General features: G+C 36.7%; 1 protein-coding gene across 1 annotated transcript in view; it reads left to right on the top strand.

The window, feature by feature from the left end:
* The window catches only part of LOC131947180 (bridge-like lipid transfer protein family member 1), a 50588-nt gene that overhangs the window by 19695 nt on the left and 15929 nt on the right, over positions 1-14964 (top strand). The window contains exons 40-67 of the mRNA XM_059308316.1: positions 128-356; positions 1195-1436; positions 1945-2134; positions 3053-3257; positions 3647-4045; positions 4353-4601; positions 4701-4856; positions 5823-5990; positions 6188-6337; positions 6524-6617; positions 6869-7081; positions 7489-7804; positions 8374-8637; positions 9180-9311; positions 9558-9696; positions 9847-9923; positions 10552-10635; positions 10727-10823; positions 11007-11080; positions 11355-11495; positions 11599-11740; positions 12192-12335; positions 12568-12827; positions 13352-13494; positions 13601-13724; positions 13981-14069; positions 14206-14334; positions 14518-14685. Of these exons, the coding sequence (XP_059164299.1) occupies positions 128-356; positions 1195-1436; positions 1945-2134; positions 3053-3257; positions 3647-4045; positions 4353-4601; positions 4701-4856; positions 5823-5990; positions 6188-6337; positions 6524-6617; positions 6869-7081; positions 7489-7804; positions 8374-8637; positions 9180-9311; positions 9558-9696; positions 9847-9923; positions 10552-10635; positions 10727-10823; positions 11007-11080; positions 11355-11495; positions 11599-11740; positions 12192-12335; positions 12568-12827; positions 13352-13494; positions 13601-13724; positions 13981-14069; positions 14206-14334; positions 14518-14685 (4818 nt within the window). The remainder of the gene's footprint in view (positions 1-127; positions 357-1194; positions 1437-1944; positions 2135-3052; positions 3258-3646; positions 4046-4352; positions 4602-4700; positions 4857-5822; positions 5991-6187; positions 6338-6523; positions 6618-6868; positions 7082-7488; positions 7805-8373; positions 8638-9179; positions 9312-9557; positions 9697-9846; positions 9924-10551; positions 10636-10726; positions 10824-11006; positions 11081-11354; positions 11496-11598; positions 11741-12191; positions 12336-12567; positions 12828-13351; positions 13495-13600; positions 13725-13980; positions 14070-14205; positions 14335-14517; positions 14686-14964) is intronic.

Below are 14964 nucleotides of genomic sequence, written 5' to 3'. Positions count from 1 at the left end.
GTACACAATAAACACTAAGCCACATTGCTCCTACCTTTCTGTACATAATGCATACTAAACCACACTGTTAATACCTTTCTGTACCTAAGAAATACTAAGCCACACTGCTCCTAACCTAACCTGGCAGATACAAACAGAACGAGGACCTGTACCAGTGGATGGCCAAACAACAGACAGAGAATGACTTCCATATAGACCTGGATGGGGATGAGACCTCCCAGTACCTGCGCCAGAACACAACAGAGTCATGTACAGCTGGACTGGCCAGCTCATGGACACAGGATGACAGCAAGCTGGACGTCAACGAGGAGGACTGTACCATGGCGACGTCAATCATGCAGCTGGCTGATGCCCAGGTACTGACATTTATTGTTGACATGTGGCATGTAGTGAGCTGATGTTGACATGTGTCATGTTGACATGTGTCATGTGGTGAGCTGATGCTGACATGTGTCATGTAGTGAGCTGATGTTGACATGTGTCATGTAGTGAGCTGATGTTGACATGTGTCATGTAGTGAGCTGATGTTGACATGTGTCATGTAGTGAGCTGATGTTGACATGTGTCATGTAGTGAGCTGATGTTGACATGTGTCATGTAGTGAGCTGATGTTGACATGTGTCATGTAGTGAGCTGATGCTGACATGTGCCATGTTGACATGTGTCATGTAGTCATGCCCAGGTACTGACATTTATTGTTGACATGTGTCATGTAGTGAGCTGATGTTGACAAGTGTCATGTAGTGAGCTGATGTTGACATGTGTCATGTAGTGAGCTGATGTTGACATGTATCATGTAGTGAGCTAATGTTGACATGTGGCATGTAGTGAGCTAATGCTGACATGTGGCATGTAATGAGCTGATGCTCAGGTATTGACATTTATTGTTGACATCTATTAAGCAAATAGCTCAATCAAATTTTACAAGATTCAACAAGAGTTGGATAACTCAAAGTTCATTTTTATTTTCCTTGAAACTATCACATAAAATGAAAGTATAAGCAATAAATTAAAAACAATTTAATATATCTGGTATACAACTAAAGAGATGTTTATTTTCAAAAGATAATATGTTTTGATTATATATATATATTTTCTATTGATAAAATGTTAAACTTTTACTCAAACCTTTTTTACAACTGTAAGAGAGAGTTGAAACTGATTGATTATTTTTTTACTTTGACCCTCTTGTAGGTCCTCTTCAAGCCAGTTCTACAGAGCTTAGGGCTACATGTGGAAAGTGTTCGGCCCTCGGCCATGATGAAAAAGTTTGGAGGCCATCTCTTACTGCAGGGCCACATCAGTGTGTTCAAGATTCTGATAGCAGAGTCAGAGGCCACACCCTCCCTCCACATGACCTACACACCAAAGGGTAAAGGTCGGGGCAAGAGGAGCCTAAATAAAATACCAGAGAGTCCAGCATTCCAGTGTGAAAGGTGCGATCTGCTCATTCATTTTGGTCTGTTAGAAGTTAATGCTGAGAAAATAGCTAGTTTTTTAAATGGACGTTTGTTACCCTTCTGGACCTGATGGTAATCTGTTTCTCTGACTAATGCATATGATGAAGTAGTCTTGCCTGTACTATACCCAGATGCCTCTATATTTTCCTAATGTAAGTCAGAACTTGCTGGACTTCAGGAGGTCCTAGAAACACAAGTCAGAGATCCGAACCTGAGACTTTTGGGTTAGCAGTCTAACGCTGTAACTCCCTGCCAACCTGTCCCTTTGTTTTCTAAATAATAGTATATTTTATAAAGCAGATACAAGTAAACCCTAATTGTGCTTGCTTATAAAAGACCAAATCTTGCATGATGTAATCACAAATCTTACTCGCTTATGGAAGAATTGATCTTGCAAGATGAAAGCACAAATCTTGCTTGTCTATGAAAGTTCTAATCTTCCATGCATATTACTATTTGTCTGTTTTTCTCTTCTATGTCACAGTTTTGATGTGAACGTCTCCCTAAAAGATGCAGTAGATTTCAATGAGAGTGGAGGGAGTTCAAAGTTCCCCTACAAGTTTGCCATGCACAAGCTGGAGGCCAAGCCCACAACACTACAGATCAACCTACTGGTCAACTGTCACTCTATCAGGCAGAATGTTGACATGGCTCTCTTACGATTGGCTCATCAGGTAACTTTAGCTCAGGGTTTTGTTGTGTTACCTCACCTTTTGGTTTTGTTATGCTTACCTCACTAGGTAACTTTATCTTAGTGACTCAGTGTTATGTTACGCTTGGCTTACCAGGTAACTTTACCTTGGGCTTTTGTTATGCTTACCTCACTGGGTAACTTTACCTCAGTGACTCAGTGTTTTGTTACCCTTGGCTCACCAGGTAACTTTACCTCAGGGTTTTGTTGTGTTACCTCACTAGGTAACTTTACCTTAGTGACTCAGGGTTTTGTTATGGTTACCTCACTGGGTAACTATTGCAGTGACTCTGTGTTTTGTTACGCTTGGCTCACCAGGTAACTTAACCTCAGGGTTTTGTTGTGTTACCTCACTGGGTAATTTTAACTTAGTGACTCAGTATTTTGTTACACTTGGCTCATCAGATAACTTTTCCCCAGTGACCCAGAGTTTTGTTACAGTTACCTCACTAGGTAAATTAACCTCAGTGACTTAAGGTTTTGTAATGGTTGGCTCAACACTGACTCATAATTTATTAAAAGTTTAAAAATAATGGAAAAAAAATTGAATTTAGAAATGTGTGTGTTCGATATTAAAATAATTGGAAAATCCTTTATGGGTTAACCCCAAAAATGAATTTTTAGCCAAAGTTAAAAATGAACATCCAAAATATCTTTAAATTTAATTTTATAGTGTTAAAAAATACTTAACAAAAATACCTATATTAGTTAAACTACATTTAATTATCAAAACATAATTTGAAAAATGTCAGTGTGCATTTTGTTGGGTAACAGGTTAACTATTGACAAGTTTTATCTGTGAAAATGTCAGTATAAATCCAGTTAGGTGACAGGTTAATTAAAGACAAGTTTTTCCGTGAGAATGTTAGAACCTGTGTAAACAATAAATCTCATGTCCCAGGTGCTGACAATGGTTGGTAATGTCAAAGAGACCAGAGTTGAGCTCAAGCAGAAAAGACTTGAACAATCCATATGGATGCTGACACACAAGAAACAGGAATCCAAAGATTCAACATCCAGTGTGGATACAAATCAGTCGGATACTTCTCAAACTGAGCGCCTCATGGGGTCATTCACTAACTTAATGGCCCTTGATAAAAAGAAAGGTAACTTTGATTTGACTTTTTTTCCCGCTTTTACAAAATTAAATAAAGAAAGTTTTTTACTTGAAATTATGTTTCATTAGCAGTGAATTTTACATGCATTGAAATCACCAATTACATTCAAATAACTATGCTGTTAACATTTTACTAGAATTTCCTTTTAAGAAATGTAATTTTTTAATGTATATTTTTGAAAGAAAAAAAGTACAAAACCAAAGGAAAAAGAAAATATTATCCTTTTTTAAAATCCTTCTATGAATTTAGCTTTTAGAAAAAGAGCTTATTAAACCACATTCTATCTATTTTTTTGGATGTATTAGAAATTTTAGTGTTTTACATTTGGGTAAATGTGTTAACGCAAGTTAAAAACATCAGTTTGCTTATTTTTCCAGAAACACCAATAATCCCTCGACCAAGTGCCGTTTCATCAAAGACAAGCACAGAAACTACTGCGACCCTGGTTCCCAGTTCTTCAGGCTCTAGAATTGATACAAAATGGCCGCCAGGGATCAAAATGCCCTCACCCATCATGCCTCAAAAGTCCTTGCAGTCTCCAATTCTTCAAGGGCCAGATAACTCCACTCCATCTCTACCAAAAGTGGAGAGTGGTAGCTTTGCCAAGGATGGGAAATCTGGCACTAGTACAGACACAAAACCTCTTCTCTCATCTTTAACTGAGAGGCTGCAAGAAAAGAAAAGACCAGAGGAGTTGCCAATTGGTATTGGACATACCAAAAAACTTGCCCACCTCAGATTTGCTCAGGACTCAAAAATGGAAGCTACTACATCAAGTATGTGCACAGAGAATTTAAATATGTTCCTTGATTGTTTAGTATTCTGATAATCAAAACCTTTTTTTTATACTTTTTACGTGTCTAATTATGATTGAAGTTCAAACATGAATTTTATAAAAGTATGAGAGGCAGAGTGCCCAATAACTAATCTGAAAGTCTCCAATTTGGCACAAGGGCATTAGACCCTAGAATGTCCTTGAGGGTATATACAAAACTAGATTATTAATTTTAATTATTTGAAAAAGAAATAATTTTTCTCAAATACTAATTAACTGAATAAATTTTTACATTTTTTTTCCTGTAGAAAAAATGTCCACCTCATTTGCCAGCACAGGAAGTGACGGGGAGGTCATGACCCCTCCCCACTCTCTGAACCTGAGTGATTCTGTAGTGCTAGATCTGGCAGACACCTCATCCCCAGCCCTCAATGAGAAGACCATCATAGATGAGATCAAGGAGAACACGCCCCAGTGCTGGCGCCACCTGTACCAGCTGCTGGAGCTATATGCCACCATGCCAGAGCCAAAAACTGTTGCTGTTAGACACTCTCAAGGTCAGGCTTGTTTCAGCTACTCACATTTTCTATACTGATAACTTAATTAAGATTGAAAATAAGTTTCTGCCTTGGGTAACTATTTAATTAAAACTTCAGCATTGAACAAGTTGCCTGTGATTGTGGAAGAAGAGGGGGAGGAAGGCTCAGTCAAAAGGGAGTCTCGCATCTCAGACTACAGTGCCAAAATTGGAACACTCATCCAGAACAGGAAGTCTTCCATGCTGCAGGGACTCAGGCGAGATTCTTCTACAGGTAAGTTTATCTGGTCATTTAATGGTTGGGACAGGTGAGATTCTTCTACAGGTAAGTTTATCTGGTCATTTGATCGTTGGGACAGGAGGTGAGATTCTTCTACAGGTAAGTTTATCTGGTCATTTGATCGTTGGGACAGGTGAGATTCTTCTACAGGTAAGTTTATATGGTCATTTGATCGTTGGGACCTGAGTGAGATTCTTCTACAGGTAAGTTTGTCTGGTCATTTGATCATTGGGACAGGAGGTGAGATTCTTCTACAGGTAAGTTTATCTGGTCATTTGATCGTTGGGACAGGTGAGATTCTTCTACAGGTAAGTTTATATGGTCATTTGATCGTTGGGACAGGTGAGATTCTTCTACAGGTAAGTTTATATGGTCATTTGATCGTTGGGACAGGTGAGATTCTTCTACAGGTAAGTTTATCTGGTCATTTGATCGTTGGGACAGGTGAGATTCTTCTACAGGTAAGTTTATCTGGTCCTTTGATCATTGGGACAGGCGAGATTCTTCTACAGGTAAGTTTATATGGTCATTAAATCATAGAAGTAATTTGTTGTAGCAAAGACCACCTTGAATCAATGTTAACAATTCTTGGCGGTTAGTTTCCCATTGTTTATGTAGTACCAAATATAACATTGTGAAAAAGTTGATACTGTCCTACTAGTTGAGTAGATTAAGTCAGGATATTAGTATATCTAATGGGGCAGTGTGGCCTAGTGATAGAGCACACAGATGCTAACCCAGAAGTCCTGAGTTCCATATTATATTGCCAAGTCCACTGACTTCTATGTGTAACTGGCTCAAGTTATAAAGTATTTGCGGCTTGTCATAGTGCACTATGCATTCACATGCTGAGGTCACAGAAACAGGTAACCTCTACTTCTTTTAAACTATTAACCCCCTTGGGTCTAAAAGATCAGCTATTTTATTTTTTATTAGTTTGTCTCACTTTAAAAATTTCAGATGCTCATGATGTGAGGATAAAAGCCAAAGAGAAAATAGAAATAAAAACCAAAGAGCCAGTGAAGAGAGAAGAGGACAAAGTAACATCTGCTGCCAAGGAAGAGGAGGGTCTGGGCAGTGATTCTTCATTAGCCCGACAGTCCTTCATTAGGACAAGGTTCAAACAAAGTAGGAGATCTTTTGTATATATTTTTTTTCTATTAGCCCTTATAGGATTATTTTCTGAGTAGCAAATATCATGTATTTAGTTCTTTCTAAATTCTTTTTGGCCTACAATATTACTTGCTAGGCACCACATTTAATTTCAGAATGTATTTTTGATGATTTTGAAAAGATTTCTGAGTTAAGCCTGCTTCTTGCTCTAGGTATATATGTAGGAGAGAGCGTACCCCTGATTGTGTATGGTATAGTGAAGGTTGAGAAGTTCCTCATTAGTGCAGAGTTGAGTGGTCTGAAACTTGAGGCCAACACAACCAAAGTACATGCTAGTGGAACTTACAAGAAAAAGGTCAAAGGTGAATCTCTAACACAAGCTGTCATTCATTGTTATCTTTTCCTTAATCTTTGTTGTCTGGTTTTGTTTCCACTCCTGGGTTAATGAAGTTTACTGTATCACTTAAATGAAATCAACAAATGACTGGTTTAAAACTATCTGTCCTAGGTTTCTAATAATTATTTGTTCTACTATCTATCTGTCCTAGGTTTCCTACACAGAGTGTCTTCAGACTCCTCTTACACAGCCCATGTTGGCCACTCCATGATCAACCTAAGAGAAGGTGAACCTCCAGACTGGCAGTAAGTTACCTCCCATCATTAACAAAAATAAACATGTTAACTCCCCTGAAAACAAAAAATCTTTTTTTTTCCAGAATTTTTTTCTTGTATATTTAATACTCAGATTATTAAATAGCAGTATGGAAAATCAAATTTTCATTTGATAAACAAGCTGCGTCCATATTTTTAGTACAAGAGACTATATCATCAATTTATACATAAATACATATTTTCTATTAAACAATTAAATGCTTGTGTGTGCCTATTTCCAGGACAGTTGTGACCATCAATATCAACAAGTCCCAGAGTTTACTGACATCTGTCATGCGACGTGGCAAGGAGCATAACTCTACCCTCGTCTCCATTGGAGTTATTGAAATTGACATTCCACAACATCCTGTCATTTTACATGACATGATGTCAAGAAGTTCCAAGAGGATTACAGCCACATTGCAGGAACTTAGATGGCCCACACAGAGTACAAAGTAAGATAATTGAAGTAAAGTCAAGTTCCCTTTATGACCTGGAGGCCCACAGGACAGGTGAAGTAGAGTTCACCTGTTTCTGTGCCCTCAGTATATAAAGGGATAGTGTGGTCAGCGCTATGCCCAGCTGCCTTGAATTTCCCCAACATAAGTCAGATACCCATCAGAGTTGGGTGGACTCAGGAACAAGCTATTATACAGGGACTCAAACTCTGTGTTTTTTGGGGTAGCAGATGAGCTCGACCATTCGACCACGCCGTCCCATAAGAGAATTGAAGAACCAGTTTATTAAGAGTTATCTAGAGTTAATAAAAAACTTTATTTATTGTTGTGGTTTCTTACTCTTGTGCCCATAAATGTTTATTTGCTTCCATTTAATCCAGCAAAATTGTTGTTTAATCTTGTAGCCGCCTCCATTTGTCATCTGACGACAACTCCAACCAGAGCGCTGCCCATGCCACAGTGAACGGTGCACAGAGTAAAGCACCCCAGGAAAAGGTCAAGAACTTGAAAGGCCTGGGTAAAAAAATCAGGGAAGAGAAAGTTGTCCGCAAGCACCTCCATGTGAAGGCAGTCCTGCAGGGTGTGGTGATTGGAGCCTCCATCCTGCCCTCACTCAAGGCCCAGTACAAGACTGACGCCATCACCCTGACTGGAGTTCTGGGGAGAAAAGCTCACTTCACCATCATGTTACCCACACATCTGCTCAGCTTCAAGTCTAGGGTAGGTCTTTTCTTGTTTACCACCTCAACTTAAGAAAAGTAAATCACTGCTTTGAAGTTTACTTATTTTTACAATATGGGGATTTATTTTGGACTTAAGAAAAATTGTTTTTATATAGAAAATCATTCCATATACTTTCTATTTCCCCACTTGACAATCAAACCAGTGAGATGCCAGAATGATTTTGTATTTAATATACAAAATATATACAAATATATGTCTTAAAAATATTACTTTTAGAAAAATTCTAAATATGTAAATCTAATTTACAAACAATAAAAAGTAGCTTACCTCTAAATCTTTATAAGATTGTTTAATGAATAACTTTATTAGTATTTTATGTGCACTTAAAATAAAGATATATTATTACTGACATTTTGTGTTTGTTTAATGTTAAAGAATAGCATTAAAAAAACCCAATAAATGAGCCTTTTTTTGAAAGATTACGGTATTAGATTACTATTAGGTTTTTAGATTAAATAAAAATACATTATTACCAACATTTTTATTTATTTAGTGATAAAGAATAGTATTAAAATTTTTTATTTTTTGGATCATTTATTTGAAAGATAACGGCAGCAGCAGCACTGGCAGACACCCCAATCCCATCAGCCACCAGCATTGAACTTCCTCCCATCCAAGTGATAGCAGACTACAGGGTACAGAAACCAGACGCTCCAGCCACTGACCACCAGGAGGTTGACATCAGTGAGGACCTGGAGCTGTTGGAGGGCAACTATCTGCATGCTATAGCCGAGGTGGGCATGCTGGAGCACAGTCTGACCACTGACCTGCTCAACCATTTGGTCTTTGTGCAGAAAGTTTTCATGAAGGTAAACACTACTTTTTGAATATTTTTACTTTGTACTTTTATGTGCAATTTTATTTAAAATGTTTGAAAGTAATAAATATTATTAATTAAACATTAAAGCAATATGCTAAATATAATGTATACAGTAGAAATATTACATGCATGTTAATACATTTGAAAGCTTTCATGAAGGTAAACACTATATTATGAATATTTTTACTTTGAACATTTATGTACAATTTTATTTAAAATGTTTGAAAGTAATAAATATGATTAATTAAACATTAAAACAATATGCTAAAAATAATTCATACAGTAAAAATTGTATTACATGCATGTTAAATCCATTTGAATAATTTGGTACATCAATAGAATTTAAAATTAATGCCTGATTGGTTTTAAGCAATTTTACTAGAGTGATTGAACATGTAAGCTAACTTAGATTGCTTTGTTTTTAATGCTAGCAAGGACTGGTATTAATATAGTCATTTTTCTAAATGAGTGTGTTGAAATATACAAGATATATATGTGTTCTTGCAAGTTTGAACTGGTTTATTTGACCAGGAAATCAACGAAATAGTCCAGAAAGTCTCTGGCTCTGGCAACAGTCATGTAGAAGAAATGAAGTCAACCATCAAGTCAGATGACATCCCAGGGACCAAACCTCTGCTGTACTCTGTGTCTGTCAGGTTCAAGGTACATATATACACCTTCATACAGTCATAGAGCACAGTGCAAGCATTTAAAAACATTAACTAACAACAGTCATGGAACTAAATATAGTCAGACAATAAAAAACATTAACAATAATTATTGGACTATATGCAGTCAGGCATTTAAAAACACAAAGTAACAACAATCATGGAAGTAAATAGTCAGACACTTTAAGTTATGGAACTTAATAAAGTAAGACATAATTAAAGAATTAGCTTCTGTTTATAGGGCATTCAAGTGACAGCCACCACACCCACTTCCAATGCAGTCAGATTTGAAACAGGGGCGATAACTCTAGATCTGTCAAATAGATATCACCTTCCAAAAAAAGATTTTAGTGATGCATCAAAATCAACTGATGAACAAGGTAAGAGAATGTAGTCATGTCATTGTGGTTTCAAATTTTTTTTTTCTAATCGAGAAATTATAATTTTGAAAGCTTTTTTTGTATTAAATGTCAAGCTTTTCTAAGAATTTGTAGTAAAGGTCTCAAATCTGCTTACCATGTTCTCACTAGATAAGTACAATAGCAGTCAGAAGATGTTTATACAAGCTGTTGTAGATTTAAATCTGGCCCTGGGACAGCTGTTGAAGGTAAAATAAATACTTTTTTTTTTACAAGATCTTTAGTTTATAGAAAGTCTAAACAAAATCTATATATATTTTTAGATTAGTGCTGCATGTTGTATTATTTCAGAATCCTGTGTTAATATAGGATTTAAAATGACCAAATCTAATTCCTGAATCCTGTGTTATAGCATTTAAAATGACCAAATCTAACTCTAGAACCCTGTATTATATAGTGTTTAAATGACCAAGTCTAATTCCCGAATCCTGTGATATATATCATTTAAAATGACCAAGTCTAATTCCAGAATCCTGTGTTATATCATTTAAAATGACCAAATCTAACTCTAGAACCCTGTATTATATAGTGTTTAAATGACCAAGTCTAATTCCAGAATCCTGTGATATATAGTGTTTAAATGACCAAGTCTAATTCCAGAATCCTGTGTTATATCATTTAAAGTGACCAAATCTAACTCTAGAACCCTGTATTATATAGTGTTTAAATGACCAAGTCTAATTCCAGAATCCTGTGATATATAGTGTTTAAATGACCAAGTCTAATTCCAGAATCCTGTGTTATATAGTGTTTAAATGACCGTCTAATTCCAGAATCCTGTGTTATATCATATAAAATGACCAAATCTAATTCCAGAACCCTGTGTTTGAAGAAGCAGAGCCAGAGTTCCACACCATGGCCTTCTTTAAAACCACCATCAAAGTCAGGAATGCCCTGCAGGTATAGGAACACATTTTTGTTTAATTACATTTATTTCAACAGCTTAGCAAACTTTATCTTCATAAACTAACTTTTCACCCTTTTTTTTTAGCATGAGATGATTCCTAACTTGTCACATGATCAAGAGGCGTTGCTCATCAATCTCTTCAGACCCATTATACTAGCCCAACCTCTTGCCTTTGATAAAGGTAAAACTAAATCACTGCCTGTTGTTTTTATGTTGCCTGTTGTTTTTATGTTATTCCTAAAGTAGGTTTAATTTTTTTTAAATACAGTTGAATAATTGCATTTTCTTGTCTTTTAACCTAGTGTTTTAGTCTTGGTTCATGCTATTAACTCAGTGTCACTGATAAATATTGTCTTTTAAACAGCTGTTCTAGTGTGGCTGAACTACAAAAATGCCTATGAATACTGGACAGAACAACGAATGGCACTCAACAAAGAGGTAGCTTGTTAATTAATACAACTCTAATTTCTTCAGTAAAACAGTATTTTAAATACCTATATTTCTGGGACTTGGTTATTCAATGAATGAATGAATTGTGTAACCAAGCATTAGAACCAGTATTAGATGTTGAATGCTAGCTATGTGTCCACAGGTGCTAGTTTAAAACATTCTATTTTAAATGTCTCTATTAGTTTAACTTTGAGACTACTGAATTGATTAAACTAGCATTAGAGCCACTTTCAGATGTTGGCTGTAATCTGTGTGTCCCCAGGTGCTGACCGCCACCAGACAAGTGATTGACAAACTCCCCCACATAGCCCCAGCTGCTGCCCCTTCCATTACAACCTTATTCTTACAACTCACTGTGGACGACATGGGCATTTGTGTCCCTTTACTCTCTTCACCTTATCAAGTAATTCCAGTTTCACTTTCTTATAATTTTATATACTATATTGAAAACAACTATATTGCTAGTTGTGAAAAGTATCACTACAAACCATTTGTGTTTTCCCCAGCCAATACCTAACCCAGGTCCAGCTCTCCAGTCCCCTAGAGTAGCTGAAGCAGAGCAGGGCTCAGCTCTTGTTCTCACTGTAGAGAGTACTCAGATATCAGCTTGTTCGTCTGGCTCATTGGTCAGTAAGGGCAAATTTAAAAGTAAGTCATTGGTCAGTAAGGGCAAATTTAAAAGTAAGTCATTGGTCAGTAAGGGCAAATTTAAAAGTAAGTCATTGGTCAGTAAGGGCAAATTTAAAAGTAAGTCATTGATCAGTAAGGGCAAATTTAAAAGTAAGTCATCGGTCAGTAAGGGCAAATTTAAAAGTAAGTCATTGATCAGTAAGGGCAAATTTAAAAGTAAGTCATTGGTCAGTAAGGGCAAATTTAAAAGTAAGTCATTGATCAGTAAGGGCAAATTTAAAAGTAAGTCATTGGTCAGTAAGGGCAAATTTAAAAGTAAGTCATTGGTCAGTAAGGGCAAATTTAAAAGTAAGTCTTTGGTCAGTAAGTTCATAAACAGAGTAAATGTAAGATTTAAAAAAAAAATTATTCTCTGTAAAATCCTCTCTTCAAGTAAATGAGCAGAGAATTTCCTCTTGTCTTAATACAGATTTTTGTTTGCGTTTTGCTGATGACTTTGGCTCGTCATGGGATGACTGGAAACCCTGGCCAACAGACAGTGGTGCTGTGATGAACCAGTGCAATGTGCCATCTGGCACGTACGAGGTCTGCTCCAGGACCATCAATAAACAAGGTTTTGTTACACACATCTTCTGTTGATTTATTTATATGGAAGTCAATAAAGATGGTTTCATTTGTATTACTATTAATCCCAATTTTATTTTATCAGCAACATTAAATAAATATCATGGTCAATTATTAACATATAGTATGTATGTAATGTTATAGGTGAGCTATGTTAGCAAGACACATATTATCATTGTCTGATGGTTACAACTTCCACTAAATAGCCTCCAACTCTGCAGATACCAGCAGTGGCAATGCTAAGTGGATCCTGAATGTCCAGTGGGACATGAAAGGTATAGACGTCCATCTGGACACAGACATAGGCAAGCGCTTCACCCTCCTGGGCCACACCCTGACACTGCTGGCTGGTGACAGTGATGACGTCATAGGCCCTGTCAACACTGACAAGCACAGCGACGACGTGGATGGGGATTTTGATGAAGACGATGATGATGCTGTTGACCTGAGCAGCCCAGACACACAAGAAAACAGCCAGGAGGTTAGTTCTCCTTATAGAATTCACTTGCACTGTCTAATTTAGAAAAAAAAATTTTGTGCAAAAAACATTTTTTATTTGAAGGAAAATTTACTCTAAAAGCTGCTTAACCATCATCAATGATTTTCTTTTTCCACACATTTTAAAATTATTTTTCGTTCAGGCCATTTCTACCATGGCTGTTATTTAGATATATTTTTATAACAGTTTAAGTTTAAATTATTTAAAGCTAAATAAACAAAAACATTTTAATTTTAAAAGTACTCTATTATTTAGTTGATTTCCTCCTGAAAAATACCTTGAATTATCTAAAAATTTGGTTATCTAGTATCAGAATTTTTAAGCTGATTCTACTCCTCTCATCTCTTTTCACCCCTACCCCCACCCCTATGTTTTTTATATAGTCAATTTTAAATCTCTATTAAATAAAGCTTATAAAATATGTTGGTTTCAATAAGCTTCAATATTATCTTGATTACTTCTAATTAGAGAGCAGATGTGTATAAAAATATTTTATTAACCCACAGGACCTACAGTTGAAAAGACGGACCAGTTTAGCTTCAGACATTTTACCTGAGGAGATTTTCTCTGACACCTTTGATCCTAAAGAGAGGGCCAGAAAAATTGAGAGAGAGATGAATGAGCAGGCAAAGATTGTACAAGAGCTGAAGTAGGTTTTTCACTCAGCTCAACCATTTGATACTAAACTAACACATAAATTGTTTCATTTATAAGAACCTTGATTCTGTTTTTAAAGCCCCTCTTTTTTCTTTCAGAGAATGTGGTGCGACTGAAGCAACTATCGAGATAGAGAGGAAAAAACTGGAAGATTTGCAAATGCTTTTGTTTCAAGATTTTAGGAGAGATTTCCTGGAAATGTTGAAAAGAAAAGGAGACAAGGTGAGGAAGTGATGAAGCATTTCGAGGATAGTAAGAGGATCAAAAAATATTTCAACACCATTAAAACTCTTAATATACCAATGAATGATTTAGTTATTTTTTTGTAGTGTTCAAGAGATATATTTTAATAAATGCTTAACTAACACTAGAGTGAAGCAGTATTATTACTAGTTAAAGATAAGCCTACATTTTGTATTATCTTCAACTGATCCCTTTGCTCCTTGATACAATCTTTAAACACATTTTTTTTCCTTAGGCAAATTTGATCAAAGACAAACTAGGTCTTAGTTCAAGGCCATTGTCACATCTAAGGTCACGATCAACAGGAACACGAAGGCTGGCTAAGTAAAAAACATTTTTGTATCATAACATCAAAATTTGTGAATTGTCAAATGGTTAAAGAAAGACATTTTTTATAGAGATATTTGCAGGTGTTTACATATCTGAGCTTGAATAAATTTCTCTCATGACTTCCTGCCAGGTCCTACTCTGAACGCCACGCAGGCACAGAAGTTGACTTAAGCAAAGACCACCACCATTTTGATGATCTGAGCCGAGTCCCAAAGGTGTCATTCTCTGGCTCACACCTCAACACCTACACACCTCCCAGGTAGGTGACATGTCTGGTGTTGGAGAGACGTTGTTTCTTACAGCCTATACACTTGACATTCTCCTTCTATAGCAGTTTTCATAAAAACGTCTAATTAGTGGAGTTATATTTCTTAATGAATTCCTACACAGAATTTATAATGTTTTCTCTCACCTGATGAGCAACTCTCTTACCTGTCCCCAGCACACCTGGCCACTTCTCCAGCTTCAACTCAGACTCTGAGGACAACGATGAGGATGAAGATGCCTTCCTGCCTCAGAGGCATAGGTCAAGGTCGCTAGAGGCCATCCAGAGCTCAGGATCTGAATCCCAGCCAGACGAGGGAATGTCCTACAAAAGATCTCACAGCGAGTAAGTCACTTGTTAACTCCTGCAGGTTCTACTCACTTGAAGTAAATTTTTTTACTAGATTTGACTAATTACTGCTGGATTGTCCATCAGCCTTGACTGCTTAAGTTCACTGACCAGCCTTGACCCTTTACTGCTTACCTTCACTGGCCAGCCTTGACCCTTTACTGCTTACCTTCACTGGCCAGCCTTGACCCCTTACAGCTTACCTTCACTGACCAGCCTTGACCCCTTACTGCTTACCTTCACTGACAAGCCTTGACCCCTTACTGCTTACCTTCA

Source organism: Physella acuta, unplaced genomic scaffold (assembly GCF_028476545.2).
Source record: "Physella acuta isolate Inbredline_101_S28 unplaced genomic scaffold, ASM2847654v3 ptg000588l, whole genome shotgun sequence".
In the NCBI taxonomy this organism is placed as follows: domain Eukaryota; kingdom Metazoa; phylum Mollusca; class Gastropoda; family Physidae; genus Physella; species Physella acuta.
This window is presented reverse-complemented; position numbering and strand designations above follow the sequence as displayed.